General features: G+C 40.1%; 1 protein-coding gene and 1 long non-coding RNA gene across 6 annotated transcripts in view; both read left to right on the top strand.

Annotated features, from left to right (window-relative positions):
* The first annotated feature begins 37 nt into the window (after window positions 1-37).
* On the top strand, window positions 38-2,596 carry LOC147137909 (uncharacterized). Its single transcript, XR_015089272.1, has 3 exons — window positions 38-196; window positions 1,670-1,740; window positions 1,920-2,596. It is a non-coding gene; the product is annotated as an uncharacterized LOC147137909 (long non-coding RNA).
* A 3,064-nt stretch (window positions 2,597-5,660) lies between these two features.
* The window catches only part of gphna (gephyrin a), a 51,353-nt gene continuing 36,267 nt past the window's right edge, over window positions 5,661-20,746 (top strand). For 2 of the 5 annotated variants that reach the window (XM_086049168.1, XM_086049170.1), the window contains exons 1-7: window positions 5,661-5,845; window positions 10,045-10,123; window positions 10,193-10,250; window positions 13,050-13,142; window positions 14,191-14,285; window positions 14,408-14,474; window positions 17,563-17,862. In XM_086049168.1, the coding sequence (XP_085905294.1) occupies window positions 5,782-5,845; window positions 10,045-10,123; window positions 10,193-10,250; window positions 13,050-13,142; window positions 14,191-14,285; window positions 14,408-14,474; window positions 17,563-17,862 (756 nt within the window). In that variant the 5' untranslated portion in view covers window positions 5,661-5,781. Of the gene's footprint in view, window positions 5,846-5,990; window positions 7,637-9,478; window positions 9,622-10,044; window positions 10,124-10,192; window positions 10,251-13,049; window positions 13,143-14,190; window positions 14,286-14,407; window positions 14,475-17,562; window positions 17,863-20,746 lie in introns of those variants that run through there. The other 3 variants (XM_086049167.1, XM_086049169.1, XM_086049166.1) reach the window with 3 other exon arrangements.

The raw sequence follows: 20,746 nt of genomic DNA on the forward strand, positions 1-20,746 counted from the left end.
ACACACACACACACAAGCTTGTCACAATACTCGCAACACTACTCCCACTCTGGATGGAAATTAAACAATTACACTCCAGCACAGCAACACATGAGCTGACCTACAACATCTATAAAGACTGAGTGCCCATAAAGACAGTTGGGACTAGGGTTGCCAACCGTCCCTTGAAAAACGGAATCGTCCTGTATTTAGGAACGTAAGTACGCGTCCCGTATTGAGTTGCAAAGGGACGCACTTTGTCCCGTAATATCGTAAGAGTACAAAATAATGTTTAAAATGTCGATGGAATTAATGGAGCAACAGTTCTTTAACAGAACACCTCCGCAAAGGCTAACTTCAAAATCATATTCAGTCGCGAATTTAGGTCGCTAAAAACCGCTAGTTAATTACGCTGTCATTATATGATACGGCAGAAGTCTCCGGTGTTAGTAGCAAGCAGCTGTTATCATTAGCAACAAGTGCCTGGCTGGTACTTTAACAGCTGTTCCTTGCTTCTTTTTTTTTTTTTAACTTATTTTTCAATATTGTCGAGATTATATTTATGCGCTGTCCATGTGTAAAGGAAGGTGCCTTAAATTGCACTTCAAGGTAAAATAAATAAATAAAACAAAACCTTTATTTTATAAAAACTATTTTGCTCATTAAATAGTTTTAAGAAAACAATCAGCTCAAAATGTCTGGCATAATAGCTTGTTATACACTGTACCACATATAAAATAAGAACATTCTTATTTTAAAATAAGAACATTCTTATTTTATACGTGGTACAGTGTATAAAATAACAAGGTATCCAGCCTTATATTGCGGTCTCAATCCGGTCTCTGACTCAAAATCCGGGACCGATCTGAACCGTGACTGTGATCTGTTGAACCACTAGTGAGTACCAAAGTCAATCTCCTGGTCCTAATGTGAGTAACCCATGAAAAAAATTATGTGCACCCCTGTTAATATGGGAATGTACAATGAATGTCAGCATTGTATGGACAAACAACGTATAATCATTATGGGGTGGAATAAACAAGTACTATTGATTGACAAGTATGTTAAATAGATTAATAATACATAAAAGTAATAAATTGATGAATAATAGATAAAGAATACACACATAGCCTTACATTAACTACAAGTTCAAACAGATATGCATCATTTTTGCTGTACAGGCAGTCGATATACTACACTTAAAGGACACTTGGGTGAGCTTAACATTGGCACTTATATAATAGGTTTGCATGTAAAAACGACATTAGTAATGCCCACCTTCAAAAGACTCTGTAGTGATTTAAGGTCTTTTTTTGTGATTAGGTTTACGACAAATTTCCACGCCCTTATGTATTGTTTTCGGTCTCAGCAATCTACGTCACGCGAGGAAGGCATGCTTGGTAATATTGCTCGCTTTGTCAGTTCTGTTGTCTAAAACGGTGACCGATCGCAAATGCACATTACTACTCTTGTCCACTTCAAACTGTGAAAGTATAAAAGTGTTCTGCACAATAGTTTGGATTTATTGACATAAAACGTGATCTCATCATGATCATCTCCACAAATTCAAAAATACCGTGGCGATTGCTCCTCCACTTTCACAAGCTGAAGCGGACAAGAGCATGAATGCACACACAAACCCCGACTGGTTATATTTCGGACATTTAGCGACGCTAAACTCATGTCTCAGGAGGGAGAGAGATGCGGCTTGCAGTAGCAGCAGGAAGATTGGAGCCCCCCCGCTTCCCTCACCGGTTAAAGGTAGGATTGGGACAACGGAAGTTTAGAAACAACTAGCTTCAGGCCATTAAAACAAAAGGCATTAGCACAACAACATTAGCTCCTTACTGTCCGCCCAGCGTGTGGAGGTGAAGATGAGCCTGTGTCTTCACGTCGCCTTGCAAGCAGTCGCGCGCGGTGTCTCTGCTTTTTGCTTGCAGCTCCCTTCTGCCCGAGTGAAGCGGCTTGAGAGTGACAAAAGCCCTCATCGAACAGCAAACAAAAAGTTCCAGCGAGGTTGACTGCACAGCCGAGAGTGTGGCCGCATTGGAACGTGCCATTTCGGCTGTTACCTTCCAAATTGGTTGGCGCGTTGTAAGCCGAAAATCTGGGGCAGTCCTCATCCAAATAAATGTGCACGTCTCATTTCCACTTCAGTCTCTGTAAATATCCTGATTGGTGTTTAATGCCTCGCCCCTCCTAACCGTGATCAGCAAAGAAGCAGTGTTTTGTTTTTTGTTTTTTTTTAAGCAAAGAAGCCGTTTGCGCTGGTTCCAGCCTATGTATCTCTTTCCTCATTCTCATATAAATCAGCCACGGAGAGGTTAATCCTTTTGATATGTTGAAGTGGGCATCAGTAGAGATGTCCACATAAATTTTGGTGCCAATTGATCGCCGTTTTTGGACGTTATAAGCAATGAAAGTACAATGATTTCCAATGAAGAGTTTGGAATCGGTCCCTCGCGTGACTCCGGCCAAACAAGGATAGAACAGTAGGGGGCGCGGCCATTCTGCTCATTAACAAGGGGCGTTATTCATAGAGTCACTTATTTCCTAATTTCTCCCAAATTTATTGATTGAATAGAAAATGACAACTTTTTTTCATTTTCCTGATCAAAAAATGTATAAAATGAACTTGTTAGTGAAAACGTGGCCCCACCGGCCCTTTAAACTGTAAATATAGTAAAAAGTAAAGTGGACAAATATGTGAAAATGTTCTGCTGAACTGATTAAAGGTGAGCTCATTTTAAGCCTCAACTATGACATGTCTTGCTCTGTGCTTTACTCTGCAGTTGTCAAAGACGTTTCTGCCAAGGCAGAAAGCTCTTTGCCCTTGGCAACACATGGTGAATATTCTGATTGGATAAGAATAGAATCTTCTAAATTATAGATTAATAAATATATATATATATATATATATATATATATATATATATATATATATATATATATATATATATATATATATATATATCAATCAATCACATTTTATTTATATAGCACTTTTCATCCATAAAAATGCAACTCAAAGTGCTGTAAAACATTCAAAGCAAAACATTTAAAAAAGTATATAATAAAAAATAAATAGATAATTAGAAAAAAAAAAATCCATTCATGCCCTCCCTCCCAACAAACCCAAGACAGATATCCATTAGTACATCAGTAATCATTCAAATAATTCATATATATATATATATGAATTAATTGCAAATATCACTACTTTATCTTGAGGATCAATACTTAAAATTGAGCACTATGGATCGTTTAATTGATATTTTGGTATCGATACGCCCATCCCTAGTTGAAGTTGGTCAGGTCGGCTGTCCCTGCCGATGAGGTGTCCCTTATTTATTTTTCAGGGAGTTGGCAACCCTAATCATGAGGTACCCACAGTTTTCTTATAGATAGATAGTTATAGATGGATAAATTATACTCCTGCTGGTTAGCTTGCCGTCATGATAATTAAACTTTCGAGATGCATCTAGCTCACCAACTAGCGGTATAGCTCGTAACCTAATTTGAGGTAACTCAAAAACTAATAAAATGAATCTATTTCAGCAACTGGACAACATAAAAATACACTCTAAACCAAGTAAATTCATCAAATAAATAATAGGTCACCTAAACCTTTGGCCAACAAGTGCACTGATGTCTCACGGAATCCATTTTCTCTGGTGTTTAGATTCTGGAGGAATAAAAACTACTACATCAAAAACAGCTGCATTCTGACGTCAAAGTCGCAGACGTCAAAATCCCTGGACAACTGGATCAAAGCCAACTGTGACATGAAGAACAGATACATCTGCCAAACTAGATCTACTCTAAAACATCACTTCCACACAAAAAATGCACACCAAATTTGGCTATGAAGCTAGTCACGATAGCTGTGTTGAGCTTACTAGAACGCTAATAGAAAACTGTGGGTACCTCATGATTAAGGTTGCCAACTCCCTGAAAAATAAATAAGGGACACCTCATCGGCAGGGACAGCCGACCTGACCACCTTCAACTAGGGATGGGCGTATCAATACCAAAATATCGATATTCCGTTCCAGAGTCCTCAGTTTTAAGTATCGATCCTCAAGATAAAGTAGTGAGATTTGCAATTAATTAATATATATAGCATATTTATTAATATATAATTTAGAAGGTTGCATTGTCATCCAATCAGAATTTCCACTGTGTGTTGCCAAGGGCAACGATCTTTCTTCCTTGGCAGAAACGTCTTTGACTACTGCAGAGTAAAACGCTGAGCAAGACATGTCATAGTTGAGGCTCAAAATGAGCTCACCTTTAATCAGTTCAGCAGAACATTTTCACATATTTGTCCACTTACTCTTCATAAAAGAAAAATAATGTTAACAATTTTTTTACATTTTTTTTTTACTATATTTATAGTTAAAGTGTAATATATCGACTGCCTGTACAGTATAAATGACGCATATCTGAACTTGTAATAAATGTAAGGCTGTGTGTGTATTCTTTATCTATTATTCATCAATTTATTACTTTTATATTTAACGTACTTGTCAATCAATTGTACTTGTTTATTCCACCCCCAAATTACTATGTTTGTCCATACAATGCTGACATTCATTGCACATTCACATATTAACCATGATTGGAGGGTTAAAAAACAAATAATTCTTTACATACCATATCTATCTCCGGCGTTGCCTGGTGGACAACAAATTTGTCATTCTGCTTTGTTGACTTCCGCTATCTACTTTGGCAAGCGACATTACCTCGACCAATAAGATAAGTGGATTCTGTTTCCTGATATGCATGAATGTGCTGTCAGCTCATTGGTCACAGAGCAGCGGAGGGCCTAGGACCGTTCCCGTAAATTGTCATATACAGTGATCCCTCATTTATTGCGGTTAATGGGGACCAGAACCCGGCGCGATAGGTCAAAAACCGCCAAGTAGAGTCGGACTTATTATTATGATTATTATTATTTTATATTGTATTTATTGTCCAGTTCTGTATTGGGTCCTGGTATCTGGATCCTAACACACTTTGCTATTCTTATTATATATATAGATCTTATATAGATAAAAAAAGAAGGGTGGATTTTGCAAAGAACATTTCTGAGTGCATTTCACCTTCAAGTTGGGTATTAGATGAAAGCATGTCACAACGATATTAAGACACTGGTAACTTGTTTTAAATATAATACAATACAATACAATACAATTTTATTTATATAGATGTGAACAATTGCATAATATATCTCCTTTGATACATACTGGAATTATTGGTAGTACTTAATAATACTTTTAAAGCAAATTGGAGATTTATATTTCAATTACACCCAAATTTGCTTGTTAATGATAACGAATTACGTATACGGTACCTGTTTTGAATATCTGATATACATCATTTCCATTATTATGCGCTTGTTTGTAACAAATAGTTGTTGGGATTCAAGTTTGGTTATGTAACTTAAATGGTAATGTAACTTATTCTTGTGTAAAATGTCTGCAAATTATGTGTAAAAATAAGTCTTCTCCAAACGTTGTGCTTTATGTGGGGGAAATGCGTGCGTTTTTTAAATAGCAGACCTTAGATAGGTAAACGACACAACCTGTGTTTTTTCGGGTCACATGTTTTTGTTGTTGTTTTATTTTTAACCTAAAAATGCATCCAGGGTGATTTCAAAACGAAGTGTAGACACGCGCGCATACATGCACGCGCGCCAGCACGCGCGGGCAGTCGTCCTCCAGAGGTGCAGTGGCAGCTAATGCTCCACAGCACTGTTTCTATATATGTGCTGGCACAGTGCAGACAGCGGTTGTAAACATGGCGACGGACGGGATGGTGCTCACCAACCACGACCATCAGACCCGAGTGGGAATTCTGACAGGTACGCAAGTGTTTACGGATACGTGAGCAAATGCCCCTAAATTGTACAGACATGTGCCGTGTAGCCGTCTTTTGCCGCTGCTCGACGGTGTCACGAAACTAGCTGAAGCTGTTTCCACTGCAGAGCTAGCCGTGTAGCCAGCATGCTAGCCGGTTCCGTTTGCTGTCATTGGTCTACGTTAGCAGCTAGCTGTTTAATAGGTCAGACAGATGTTGACTACGCTCTGAACGGCGGTCGTGCTGTTCTGTATTGATGTTTGCAATGCATTTAGTCGACGTGAAATGTAAATACTTGATGTCACATTCAACAGCATTTTAGACACATTCACGCTACTATAGCGAGAGTCTGATCTGTGCCAAGCGACAGAAGGAAAGAGGACGTTTGGGAAATACTTTCAAAATTAGGGGTTAACTAGCCAATGTTTCAATGAGCCTCAACATAAATATGTACTTTTATTTTGAAGATAAATGCTCCATTTCCTGTAGAGCTCTATTGTTGTTGCTACCTTGATGCTGGCAAGTGGTGTAATTTCTAGCAGTGTAACGACTGTGCAGCCCACCAAGCCTATGAGCTGCATTATTCATGTATTTTTTCTTTTTTTTCTTTTTTTTTTGCAGATTTGTTGCCTGCTTTTACGGGTGTACTTCGTTATCACGACTACACTGTCACTTTGACAGACGTTTCGTCTGTTCTGCCTGCCTGTGTAACCTCCCTTTAAAGAATTTAATCTGTTAACCATAAATCGTGCGCTTGCACATTTAATTAGCAGGCAAGAGCCGTCACCAGGGCAAAATGAATTCTCTTCTGCAGGTTGTTTAGCAGCTACTCTAATTCGCTTAGCCGATGTTTCATTCGAGTCGTGAAGAGGATAGGGACGAGTCGAGTCGTGTGGCAGTCACCAGTAGGCCTACTGCCTTCTCTCAAAGGCAGGAGGAAACGTGCTCAAAATGCTCAAAGAGGATGCAAGCCAACAGCTGACTTGGAAGGCTATTGTAGTGGTTTTGACGAGGTAGCGTTTTGTATGCAAAACCCTGCTGACCGGACACTTGAAGCTCACACCCTCTTGTCACGTCAGTGCAGTTAATTACCCAACCATGGCTTAAATTACCTCGATTTAAAATTGAACAATTTAATGTTACAACTTCTTGGGTGTGCGGCCAGGTATTTGGGGACCTTTGAAAATACTTCGGGCCCGCACCACTTCCAATTCTACAAATTAACGCATTCATTGTGCATGTGCTGCGAGGACGTAACTCCGTGGCGTGTAGTCTTGTGCTCAACTCGAGAGCGCTGTCGTGGTGACGTCAGAAGGCGCATCTAATGGAAGAGGGGCTGGTGGAATCATTTCGGAGTGCTAACAGCAATAGACCAAGCAGCCGGAAAAGTCTCCCTGTTACTTCCTTGTAGGCTGCTACCACGTGAAGCGTTAAAGAGAAAAAAAAAAGCCTTTATGCGTGGCGTCATGGGAGATGCCAGTAAATCTTAAGACAGGAGTTCAGCAAGCATCAAAATATTAATTATGGTTTTACTTTTTGGGACCTTTTTTGCAACATAGTGTACACTCTTCAGGTTTGGTTTGATTAAATTAAATGATTCTTTGAGATAGTGCATTAAGTTTGGTTCGATATGAATGACATTATCCTGGTGCTGCAGAAACAAACCAAGACTGCTAATTGCTAACAGAGGTGGGTCTCAATCCACCTGCAAGTGAACTCTGGCTGAACCATGGCTCAGCCCACCACCATTGGATGAATGGGGGATTTCTGTGGCTTTTTGCAACACTCCAAAAAGGTACCAAATAATTTCAAAAAGGGGTGTTATTTCCCCTCATTGTATCCCACTGGAGGGAAAACTGGTGGATTCATAGTAATCCGTCCACACCGAGGAGATTTTTGTGTGTGTGTGGAGGACACAGGTTATAGTGTTATTAGGATCATGTTCAAATTTTGTGTAGTCTGTAACCTTTCGGGTTTGAGTGGTGAAGTAAAAAATACCAGAGGCCAAAGAAATCCACATCCACAAAAATGCTCTCCGTTTATTTACACTTTGGTCATACATAGTGTTGTCAAAAGTATTGATACTTTGAAAAGTATAGATAATCACACGTCATAGCCGAATACGATTCTGATATGTCATGGTATCGATACTACGGCGCGTGTGCTCGCAGCATTCACCGCGGCAGTCAGGAGAGTAAGGGCTGCCAAGATTAGCCGACTAATCACAACGACGTTGACAGTCAAAATCATAAACAGTTAATTTTACTAGTGGACGCGTCGTTTAGTATTTAATTATTTGCAGCTGTGATTTTCTCTCGAAAATGCCTCGTCTCCCGCTTGGCTGTCTACTTGTCTGCAATGCACATGTGCAGTAGTAGTAATCCGGGTCATCTGTGATTCAAACAGAAGCATTGTAGGTAATTAATGCAATTAGTAGCTTGTTCGTGTAAGCGTTAAGCAACAGAGTCCGAAATTCCGTGCGCATTTCACCAAATTACTTAATACGATACGGAAGTGCTAAACGGGCACCTAAAAAGAAAGTACGTTGTGACTGATGCCCGATTTCATTTCTGACATTAAGTCAGGAAGCTAGCTGTAGTTAGCCCACACAGGCTACCGTGTGTGTCTGATAGAACACCGTGCGCATGTCCTGTTGTGGTACGCTAACATATTGTTGCGTCTACTGTGGATTACGACGATGCACAGTGTTGCGTTTATGAACTCGCGCAGCTCAGTACTAACATAACATGAGCATATATGCCATAAGCTCTTACCGGCAACACTTAACAATAAAATATCTAATATACCTAGGTTGTTAAAATATACTAATTTACAGTGCTGAAAAATGATGTTCCTCCTAATAATACTTTTTTTTTCCATTCCAGGTGCATGCCACATTTTGAATGTGTAGAACAAATTATGCATACCGTATTTTCCGGACTATAAGACACCTTTATATAAGACGCACCCACTCACAAAAACCAAAAAGCAAGCTGCACCTTTATATAAGCTGCACCTTGAGCAACGAATTGGCTAACTCGTCACATTTTTGCTACGCGCCGCAGAGGTATAAACCAGGCTTGAGTGACGGTGAATTAACGTTACATGCGGTATCCACGGTCGCGACCCGTTTATTTATTTTTTGGGGGGGGGGGGGTTATTTATTTATTTATTTATCTATTTTTATTAAATTCTCTTGAAAACTTCTTGGGCGTCCGTCTGTTTACTTGGGGGGCCCGCCCAAGTATTAACATGGTGTGGAAAACACTGGTGATGGTCAACGAGCAAAATAATCGTTTGTGGCAGCCCTGCTGGAGATCCCTCCAAAAGACCCAACTTGCACCTCTACGTTTTACTGTTGCTAAGTATGGCCAGTGCAGCGGCGGCAGGAGGGTCAACCAGAAGGTCTTGTTCATATATCCATCCATTATCTATACCGCTTATCCTCGCAAGGGTTGCGGGGCGTGCTGGAGCCTATCCCAGCTGTCTTCGGCCAGTAGGCGGGGGACACCCCAAATTGGTCGCCAGCCAATCGCAGGGCACAGAGAGACAAACAAACATCCGCACACACAATCACACCTAGGGGCAATTTAGAGTGTCCAATTAACTTCCCATGCATGTTTTTGGAATGTGGGAGGAAACCGGAGTACCCGGAGAAAACCCACGCAGGCACGGGGAGAACATGCAAACTCCACACAGGGAGGCGGAGCCGGGATCAAACCCACGACCTCTGAACTGTGAGGCGGACGTGCTAACCAGTCGACCACCTTGTTCATATATGTTAGTAAAAATATTTTTTATGGCTTTTTTAATTATTTGTCAGTTTTTTATCCCTGTTGTGATCGAATATCATCCTGAGTGTCGATATCGAGTTTGAAATTTTACTATCGTGACAACCCTTGTTAGTTGTAGTCTGCGCATTACTGGACATCATAATCTGGCGATGAAACTTCACTTTGTGCCGTATAGCCTCAACTACAGTTGCACTGAAGCGTGGGGATTCTGAGTGTGTAGCTGTGATTTAATAAAATGCAACAGTTCCGAACTTAGCGATTTCCCGCTAGTTATTGCTCCAGATCACCCGTTCTGTATGTTACAAATCTGGCGTCGAAGGTAGAGAGGCTCAGCAGCGGATTTTGTACTACTTGGGGTAGTCGTGCACATTTCTGTTTGACTTGTCATAAAATGTGACCTTCTTCTCAGTCAGTGACAGTTGTTTCAAGAACTTGGCTGAGGACAGGAGTGGGGTCAACTTGAAGGACCTGGTCCATGATCCGTCGCTGTAAGTCTGCATACACACTATCTTAGAGAGATTACAGATTCCTCTAATTCCCTCTGTCACAACCTGCAGGTTAGGTGGGGTCATCGCAGCCTATAAAATTGTTCCAGATGAGATTGATGAAATCAAGGTATCTGACTCGGCTTTGGTGCACATAAAGTCGTAACACTCACATAATGGTCATTTTGCAGAATTTAGAATGTTCAGGTATTTACCATATTTTTCGGACCATAAGGCGCACTTAAAATGCTTTAATTTTCTCAAAGATCGGCAGTGCGCCTTGTGTATGGATGGATGTCAGCTTTTCAGTTTGTCATCTTTATATTACATCTGTGTCCTCATTCTCATCCGCATCGAATTGCTAGCAGTCATTCATGTTTTCATCATAACGGAACTAGAGCTACTTCCTGCTTCTGTGTCGAAGAGTCATGGGAACGTAGTCCTACTAGCCCAGACACAGAACGCAAGCTGAGTGTTTCTGGCGGCTCATTTCCAATGTTATAATGTGAGACAGCAAGTCAACGACCCAGCCAGCTTCCAATAGCAACAAAGGTTGGATAATGATGAGTGTGCTGGCTTGTTTACAGTTGTTGAACTGTCAACCAAGATAGCATTTAGCATTTGCCAAAGTGATAAGACCACCACTGGTCAGCAGATCGACTAGTGATGTTCAAAAAATTTTTATACCCTCCCCTTCGCTGTTCAAAGCAACCCCTGTGTAGTTTCACGGCGAAAAAACTAAATAAGACGGGGTGTTACCCGATATTTTGTGTCCCGTCTGAGACTTGAGATAATAGTGCTAAATATATCAAATAAAGATATGGTACACTTAGAATATAACGATTAGCATACAATGCTTCACAAAAATAATGCATCTTTGCAACCCAGTGCACCTTAAAGAAGTCAACCCAAACATATTTTTTTCAAGAATATGTTCTATGCAGGCCCACTAGTTAAAACAAGGCATTCTGATGAATATTGCATTTGTGGAATATGAGTTGAAACCACCCGTTTTGAGCCATCTCAGGGGGCGGCCATTTTGTCACTTCTGTCGACTGAAAATGACATCACAACTGCTCAGGGCTCAGGTAACGAACAATCACGGCTCAGCTTCAGAGAACAAGTCAGCCGTGATTGGTCATTACCTGAGCCTTGAGCAGTTGTGATGTCATTTTCAGTGGATAGAAGTAGGGCTGTGCAATTAATCGAAATTCAATTCCGATTCCGATTATTACACCCCATGATTACAAAATTGGCATAATCGTAAAAAACGATTATTGATACTAATTTTGAGTTGTTTTGAGGCATGCGCACACGAGTTACTCCGCCGCGCCGCCCTCTCCAAGCTATCTAGCTAGCAAGCCAGCCAGCCAGCCCGCACACCGCAAGTCACACTGCACACGCTCCGACTCAACGTTTTAACAGAGTAACAGACCTAAAAATGGCACAAGACCCGTCACAGGAACGACTTGTAAACAAGCAAGTCGAAATCGCTTATTTGGTTACATTTTGGGTTTGCCGTGGAAGACGGTTAGCAAAGACGTATAAATTGCACGTTGTCTCTGCATCGACCGGCAACACAACGAATCTATTCAACCATGGTTTGGTTTACGATGATGTTATGATACACCAAAGCAAGAAAACACGGAGTTAGATTTGGCGTCGTCCGCAACGCAAATCTCAGTTGTTGAATCACTGTACGCATCAACCCCCACCCATCAACATCGGAGAGACACAAAAGGATAACAGAATCTATTGCCCGGACAAGGCTTCCAAATGTTTAGGGCTCAGACTCCATTTCGCAATCGGCACGAGGGAATTTATTTTAAATAACATATCTTATTCAAATATACACTACTTTTACTAGGGCAAAAATAGAAACCATGCTAAACATTATCACTGTGACTTAAGTTAAATTTCTTGTGTAGTCTATCATATGAAGTACATTGTTTTGTGTTCATTTTTGTTTCAAATTGCTTCAAATGCAATTTGCAAACATCTTATTGGTCATTATACTGTAGTACAGTTTATATATGGCCTACTGTAATTTAGAAGTATTGTATAGATTCCGTACTAGTATGGAATAGTCAACATTTAAATTAGTTTGACCCAATAAGCATATTAAGTAAGCATATTAAATGTATAATTTATCAGAAGCAAATTACTTTTAACTTTGTTTACAAGTAATATTATGTGTAAATATTACTTTAAAAACAAAACAAAAAAGGCTCCAGACAAAGGTCTAAATGTATAGATGAATAGCATGCCTGTTATTCTGCCAAAATTGGCGTTTTACTCCAAGCAGTTTACTACTTTGGCAAGTGCATAGCAAGTTAACTCGTTTGTTTATACAAGAAAACCATACTTTAATTTCTACATTTGCATTTTTTTTAAAAATAATTAATTGAATAAATGTTGTTGGGTCCAAACCAACTTAAATTATTATAGCGTTTAAAAGAATTTTGTCTTAATATTTTTTACATGTTTAAACCTGTTCTTGTTTTGTAGCAACAAATAAATAATCGTTTGAATAATTGTGATTTCAATGATTACCAAAATAATCGTGATTAATATTTTTTTCACAATCGAGCAACCCTAGACAGAAGTGAGATAGCTAAAAAGGTTTGGATTTTGCTGCTTAACTCATATTCCACAAATATTAATCAGAATGCCGTGTTTCAACTAGTGGGCCTGCATGGGAACATATTCTTGAAAAAAATGTGTTTGGGTTGATTTCCTCTTTAAGTATGAAAATGTTTTAAAATAGATTAATGTTAAGCTTAATAATACGATGCGACCAATGGTCCGTAAAATACAGTAATCTTCATTTTCATAGAGTTTAAAGGCTGACATACAAATTCACGCATCTGCCTGTCAAATTTCCGGTCTAAGTTGCAATTGTTAATTCTGAGAATTGTGTTTTGCGCAGGAAACTCTTTTGGAATGGTGTGATGACCAGGAGCTTAATCTTATCCTCACAACAGGAGGAACTGGATTTGCACCACGCGATGTTACGCCGGAGGTACTCGTATAATGTATAAGTATTGTTCCATCACTAATGTCCAGAAGTGTGTTTTGATTTAATGTCATTGCGGCACTAACGACTAACTCAGTTCACTCCCTTAAGTCCTAATATCATAATCAGTGGCAATTGCTCTAAGACTGCAAGAGATGCTCAGCGTCCTCTAAAAGCCTTGCCATTCGGACAAGAAAAAAAAAAAGCGGTGAAATATGTTCTGCAGTCCATCCAATTTTATTGACTAAATATGCTATAGAATACCTTCATCTTTGGTTCAGAATCAGCTACTAATCACAGGTAACTGGTACGACTTCCTTCTCATCGCCCACAGCGCTTTACACAACCGGACGATGAGCGTAAACTGCTTCTTAAAGCGAAAGCCAACGCAAACATATTTTTTTCAAGAATATGTTCTTTGCAAGCCCACTAGTTGAAACAGGGCATTCTGATAAATATTGCGTTTGTGGAATAAGTGTTAATCCACTCATTTTTAGCCATCTCTGGAGGCGGCCATTTTGTCTTCCGTCGACTGAAAATGACATCACGACTGCTCACAACGACCAATCACGGCTCAGATTCAGAAAACAGGTCAGCCGTGATTGGTTGTTGTGAGCAGTTGTGATGTAATTTTCAGTCGACAGAAGACAAAATGGCCGCCCCCGGAGATAGTACATTTTGCTGCTTAACTTATATTCCACAAACGCAAAAATTAATCAGAATACCTTGTTTCAACTAGTGGGCCTGTTGGAAACATATTCGTGAAAAAAATATGTTTGGGTTGACTTCTCCTTTAAAGTGTGTTGTTCCACTGCATGAAACTGGACAGTCATTGGATAGATGCTGGCCTTTGATGCCGCCCATCAGAATCTCAGCGTCTCTGGGGCTCTATGGGGTCGTGGGCGGGCCCTGACGCTCGGTTTCTGCATGATGATTGGATGATCTCTCTGAGGCGGAGCTGAGCTTCCCCTCATTTGAATGTCCAACAGCCGCCACTGATCATAATGTATACTTGAATCAATTGCCGACTATCAATCGCTGTTTTTCCTTGTAGGCCACGAGAGAAGTGATCGAGAGAGAGGCTCCAGGCATGGCTCTGGCAATGCTAATGGGATCCCTTAACGTCACACCACTGGGCATGCTGTCTAGGTGAAGATTTGATCTGATTTTTTTTCTCATCCCACATTATTCACCACCCCCCCTAAAAAAAAAAAAAAATCAGTTTGACTCTAGCTTGTTTCACGTGTGCTCGTTTACCATTTTGATTCCAGGCCAGTGTGCGGTATCCGTGGTAAAACTCTGATTATCAACCTGCCAGGGAGCAAGAAGGGCTCTCAGGTAATGTTCTATGACTCTGTTCGCCCTCATTTCTGCTCCATTCAACTGATTCTTAAAGATATTGGTCACACATCGACAAAACATTTTTATAAGTTATTGATCGATATAATTTTGGCAACAAACCTGAATGAATGAATCACCGGCGGCTACCGTACAAGGTAGGGGCACAGACCAAAAAGGTGTTGCTACCTTATTTATTCAAAAACTCAATCATATATCTCCTCGTGCTCAAAGAATTACTTCATATTGCGGAGCACACAGAGAAGTGTCTTGATGCCAGACCATGCAGAACAGCTGATATTTTTGGAAAAGAATATGCAAACCTTTGTCAAAATTGTTTAGGATTACATATAGTGCCCCAGTGCAGCAGGTTAATCTGAAAATATACAAATGTGATACGTGTGTATATTTTTTTTGTTCTAGAAAAAGTGAATATTGTTGAGATATATGAAGGACTTTATCAAAAACCTTTGTTCACATTGATGTTTTAATGCATAACCAGCATATTCTGACAAGGTAAGTTAGTGTATGAAAAGAGAGCTAGCTTGTTCTGTTATCAAGTTTTTTTTGTTTTGTTTTGTTTTTTGTTTATTTGTTTGTTTTTTACATTTTGGGATCAGTAAAGCTGATTTGTTTTCAAATTGAAATCCAATGAAATGGCATTATATTGTGTTTGTTTGGAGTTACCTTTTATTAGTTTATTTATAGAGCCATTGCTACCGTATCGAAATATCGTATCAAAATTCCCTTTATGGTGTCGAATTGTATCGTTAAAAAAACAGATAAATCACTTTGTGGCGATCGTTAGGCCTTACATCGATATGTATTGCCTAGGTGAAAAAAACGTAACGTTACTCCTCTAGTGGATATGAAAAGTCTATACACCCTGCTCAAGTGCCACGTTTTACGTTCCCCACCATTGTGATCTATTGCCTGAACAACTCACTGGATTTTAACCAAATCTTTTAAAAAGAAAAGGGAAAGGAAAATAAATGAAATCATTTGGTTGCACAACTGCACACATCTTCTAAGTGGGATGTGGTTGTGTTTGAAATTGAATCACATCTAATAGAGAGTCAACACACACCTGACACCATTAAAGTGCCTCTGAATAATTCCAAATAAAATTGTTTTAGGAGGCTTTTCCTCGTTAGATTTTTCTAGAAGAAGGTTGAAATTTCTTGACTGAAACGCTGCCATTTTGATCACTTAATTATTCCCTCCACCTTTCTAAAGTTCACTCAAATGCATGAGTGAAAATGTGAAAAAGAACACTATACCGACAGTGAACCATGATGGTTGCAGCACCTTGCTTTGGTTTTTTTTTTTTCCTCAGATGGAACTACAAGCCTTAGACAAGCGGGAGGGAATTATACAGAGTTTGTAATACTGGGTTCCCATTTACGCCCAGAAGTGCGCAAAATACAAATTGCGCTATAGCAAACTGGTCATGGAAATTTTGAAAAACCTCTCAAATATTGCAAACAGGTTTTTACGCTCTCATGAGATGGTTTTTAAGACGTGTCCATACAGAAGTATATCTCTAAAGTGTAATGGGAAAACTTTATTTTGCATTTCCATTAGTCATTTGACAACTCCTCAATGCAGCCACGGCGATTGGTTTGATGGAGGACCTCCAGGAAAGAGAATTCCACGCCGGTGGGCGGCCACGCCCGGACTGGGGTGCCCTGTCCAATTGGAGGGCTCAGTGAGCACTGTCCTGTGGCCCTGGGGAAACGGTTCGGTCCGGCAGGGGGCGCTGTAGAGCGCGTGGATACTGCAGTGACCGAAGCCCGCGGGCCTCCCCACGCCACCGGCGTCCCAAGCCTTTCGAGGCCGACCCTGAGCCAGTGGCGGTGTACCGCAGCAGGGGTTAGTGCGCCCGGTCGGGGGGGTACGGCGGTCACTGTGGAGGGTGATCCCACGTGCCCCGGGCGGTGAGTGTGTAGGCCCCACCCGTTTACCTCTCAACGGTTTCACACCGTATCGCGAGTCTCATGAGAACATTTTGTGAGATTTAACGAGAAAGATGAGAGCTTGTGAGATGGAACCTTACGAGAATTGCGCTTCAGAAGAGAAACACTCTTCAGTGGAAACACCTAAAAATCGCAATTGTATTTTATCAAATTTGTAGAAATCTCGCTTTCGTTTTGGATAAAACTGTAATGGAAACTTCTGCTGTAGAGCAAATTAAATGTCAGGAAAATCCTACAAGAACAATTGAGCTTTATTGGGGATTAATCAAGGCATTCTAAAATGCTGGCAGCTCTGTGCTGACACCCATTTAACATTTTGAGTTGTCATTGGTTAACTTTGAACACAGCCACATCAACCAAATGATTTCAATTGTTTATTTTTACTTCCTCTTGAAAAGATCTAAAACATCTTCTATTGAGTTGTAGGTCATAATGGTTGGAAAATGTTTGAAATTATTTATCTTAGTCTCATTTTTTTAATCACAAAAAAATGGCGTTTAGTAGCTCAAAACCGTTGACCACAATGCCGGTGCTTTTTAGTCCTTTTCACACTGCACTTAGCAGGTCATCACACCCATTCATTGTGTATGTGATGAGGGGCAGAGACCATGGAATGGAGTGTTGCTGGGCAGCACGGTGCAGAAATACACTGTTCATTCGAGAGAGGCCTCATACAGTGAAGTGTTTAAGAAGAAGACATTGCTCCCTGTTGAAATATACAAACCGAGGTCCGGGCTGGGGAATGCTGTAGAGCGTGGGGGGTGCGGAGGAGACCGAAGCCCCCCCTGCGCCACCGTCATCCAAAGCCTATCCAGGCCAGCAAATTGGGAATCTGAAATCGATCGTATCAAAAAGCTCAGAATAGCTGCTGCAGATATGATGATTTGCACAGTTTGTTGCCTCACTTGATCTTTTTTTGAATTGCTTAAAAACACAATTTAGCTACTTTAGCTAATCCGCACCCATGCACATTCATACTACATACCGGAGCTTTGTTAGACGGCTAGCCATAAAACTCTGCTTGCATTAGCTGTTTTTATGACTGGAAAACATATTTTTCCAATTAGCTGACTCCCATCCTTTCATTTTCATGCATTCTGATGTTTTTCCAGGAGTGTTTTCAATTCATCCTTCCTGCTCTGCCTCATGCCATCGACCTGCTGCGTGAAGCCACGGTCAGGGTTAAATCCGTACATGCTGCACTGGAGCAGCTGCCTTCTCCTTCTTCTCTGCTGTCCAACGCACACACCAACACGCATGCCCACTCACACACGATGGAGCGCGGCACCCAGTGCGAGGACGAGGACGAGGAGGAGGAAGACAGGCGGAGAGGTCGACATGCACACCACCACCATCATCACCATCACCAGCATGGCTCCTCCCACATCACCGCAGCTGCTATTGCTGCAAAGGTAACGGACTAACAGGGCGTACAGGGTTGCTGTTGCCAACTTTCTAAGTGAAACGTTTAGAAACCTTATTGCAAAGTTTTATTAATTGCAGCATGGATAACAAGGCTATTGAGCCAAATGCACCATTACAGTACTCTACAAAATTCTTGGACATCGATACCAATACCGATTTATTAGTAGTCAAGTGAGCCGATAACCGATATTTTGAGCCGATATTCATTTTCAGCAAAAGGAAAATATTGCCGTCAAAATCTAAATAAATTAAAACTCTGGACTTTGTTGAAACGTAATTACCGTAATCATATTGTTGCTGTCCAATTTTGGAAAAATGTTTAACTTTCACGTTAATGCAATGTCTGTAACGCCGAAACACCACTCATGTAAAAATAAGAACATTGAAAAAAACTGATATGTGTTTTCACAGGACAGCGAAGATATGTTTATGGAACAATTTTTCAGATTTGCATAATGTTGATTTTTAATTTTTATTTATTATTCTAGATGTTTGCCATTTGTTGTAAAATTCTAACACAAAGGGAGCTCCCAGGGTCATCAGTGTGTCTTCAAAAGTTGAATGAAAACTTAAACAAAAGCGCCGTATAGTTTTGTACACTAACTAAAGTCCTCCAAAATTTCAAATTGACAGAAATGTTCAAATTTCACTTATGTTTGTTTTGATTTCAAACAAAAAGGGCAGAGTGTTCCCAGGGTCAGTAGAATCGAATCTATTAGAATCTAATAAAGTTAACTGAAAGTTTAAATAAATTGTTCCTTGAAGTTAACAGTTTTAAATTGATTTATTATTGGCCATCATAATTTTAAAAAAGGCAGACGTCGATATTCATCAAAGTAGGGATTGGTCGTTACCTGAGGCCTGAGCAACTGTGATGTTATTTTCAGTTGACAGAAGTGAAAAAATGGCCACTCCCTGAGCTGGTGAGATTTTTATTCTTAACTCATATTCCACAAACGCAATATTAATCAGAATGCCTTGTCTCAACTAGTGGGCCTGGATAGATCATATTCTGGAAAAAAAATTGTTTGGGTTGACTTCTACTTTAACATTTAAAGTCTTTGGTGGTAAATATTAGTAAACTAACTTAATCCGTCAGATCAATCATCACTAAAGTGTCGTATATTACGTAACTTTAAAATTAGCAAATGTACAAGAGGATGTGGGGGCTCTGACTTTTTTTTGCGTCCAAATGACGATAGCTCCGGCCCTCGACTGCGCCAGCCAAAGTGTGTTCATTCGCGGTGTGTGCATTGATGACGCGAGGCAGTGCGGAGCTGCAAGAACTCAGTGAATTGCACCACATATGGGCCATCGACACTTCAGACCTATGTCGTGGTAGTATGCTTCAAATGTGCAGAGAGATTCTCACCCAAGCATTGTTTTTTTTTATTTTCCCCTGTTTGGCTGTGAGGGGATTGACGAGATAATGAGTGGACAGCACGAATCCTGAACAACACCGCATCTCCAATGCTCTCACCCTCTCAGCACACACGGTGACACTGGCGCGCAACACGCAAACACATTACATTTCTTCACTCATTCCTTCATTTGCAGCCCAGTTTAATCTACAAACCGGACACCACACCATTCCCACTTCCCTTACAGTTGTGCGACCAAGGGTGCACACTTGGGATGTCACAGTATCGGCAATATCGCAACATTAAAATTGCTACCACATATCGTTGTCGTCTTGTCATGACATTAATAGCAGCAAATATGTGGAAAAGCCCAAGTTGTTTTCATTTGTGCAGTTCCAGCACCCTCTGGTGGTTAGTTTATTAGCGCAGTTTAATTTGACGTTTAATGGCCACCTATGTTTAATAGCCATGCTAATCGCCAGTAGGCGGCCATGACTGGCCAAGCCTATTTCTTTGTGAATGCTGTTATAATGTACAAAAACAGAATATTTTGATGTTTTTTTTATATATATGAGCTCTTTTTTTTTTTTTTTTTTTTTTTTTTTTTTTTAACAATATCGGGGGCTTTTTATATATCGCCAAGATCCCCACAATATCGTGATGATTATCATATTGTGAGGTTCATATTGTGATATCCTCGCATCATGACGTTTGGATATCGTGACATCCCTAGTGCACACTCAGTTGTTCTACTATAATTTGACGCCTACATTGACACACAGAATACTCACCACTGATGAGACGTTGCAGCTGACACACAAACTGCTCCATTCAGGAAGTCCAAACATGGGCGTATGAAAATGCAGGATGTCAATACAGGTTAGAATTTTTAATGTATATTTTGATGCGTTGTAAACATTTGCTGTGCACTGAGAGGATGAGAGCCGTGCGCGATTGCGCACATGCACGTCTTAGGAAGAACAATGCTTGTATGAAATGGAGCCATAACTAATGTCATCATTGTATCTATTCTGCCATTTACAGTTGCTCTATGTCAAAACGACTTCAGGAAAAGATCAATTAAAGCAGCAAAGCCCTGTGTTGGCCTGAGAGTTTTGCACAGTACTACAGTATATACGCAAATGTGTTTGGCGCGTATACATCTGTACACATCTAAATATCTATTATGAAAGAGAAGAGTTCCACTCAGTGTGGTCTTCCATCATTGACTTATTGTAAAGATCTATTTGTTTAGCCGGCAAACTAATTGAGACTGAATCAACAGTCCTCTGTTTTGTTTGCTGCCACATGTTGTGCTACATTTTGCTGTATCAAGATGTAGCTTTTATACCATTAATATGGTCGCTGGGCAAATTACACACATTTTCACTTTATTTGAATTGTTAAAGGGACAGTGTGTAGAAATTTTTGATTTTTCAATGTTCATTAATTTAAAATTCTATATATATATATATATATATATATATATATATATATATATATATATATA

The sequence above is a fragment of the Filicampus tigris genome, chromosome 13 (assembly GCF_054856515.1).
Source record: "Filicampus tigris isolate MCC_2025a chromosome 13, RoL_Ftig_1.0, whole genome shotgun sequence".
In the NCBI taxonomy this organism is placed as follows: Eukaryota; Metazoa; Chordata; class Actinopteri; order Syngnathiformes; family Syngnathidae; genus Filicampus; species Filicampus tigris.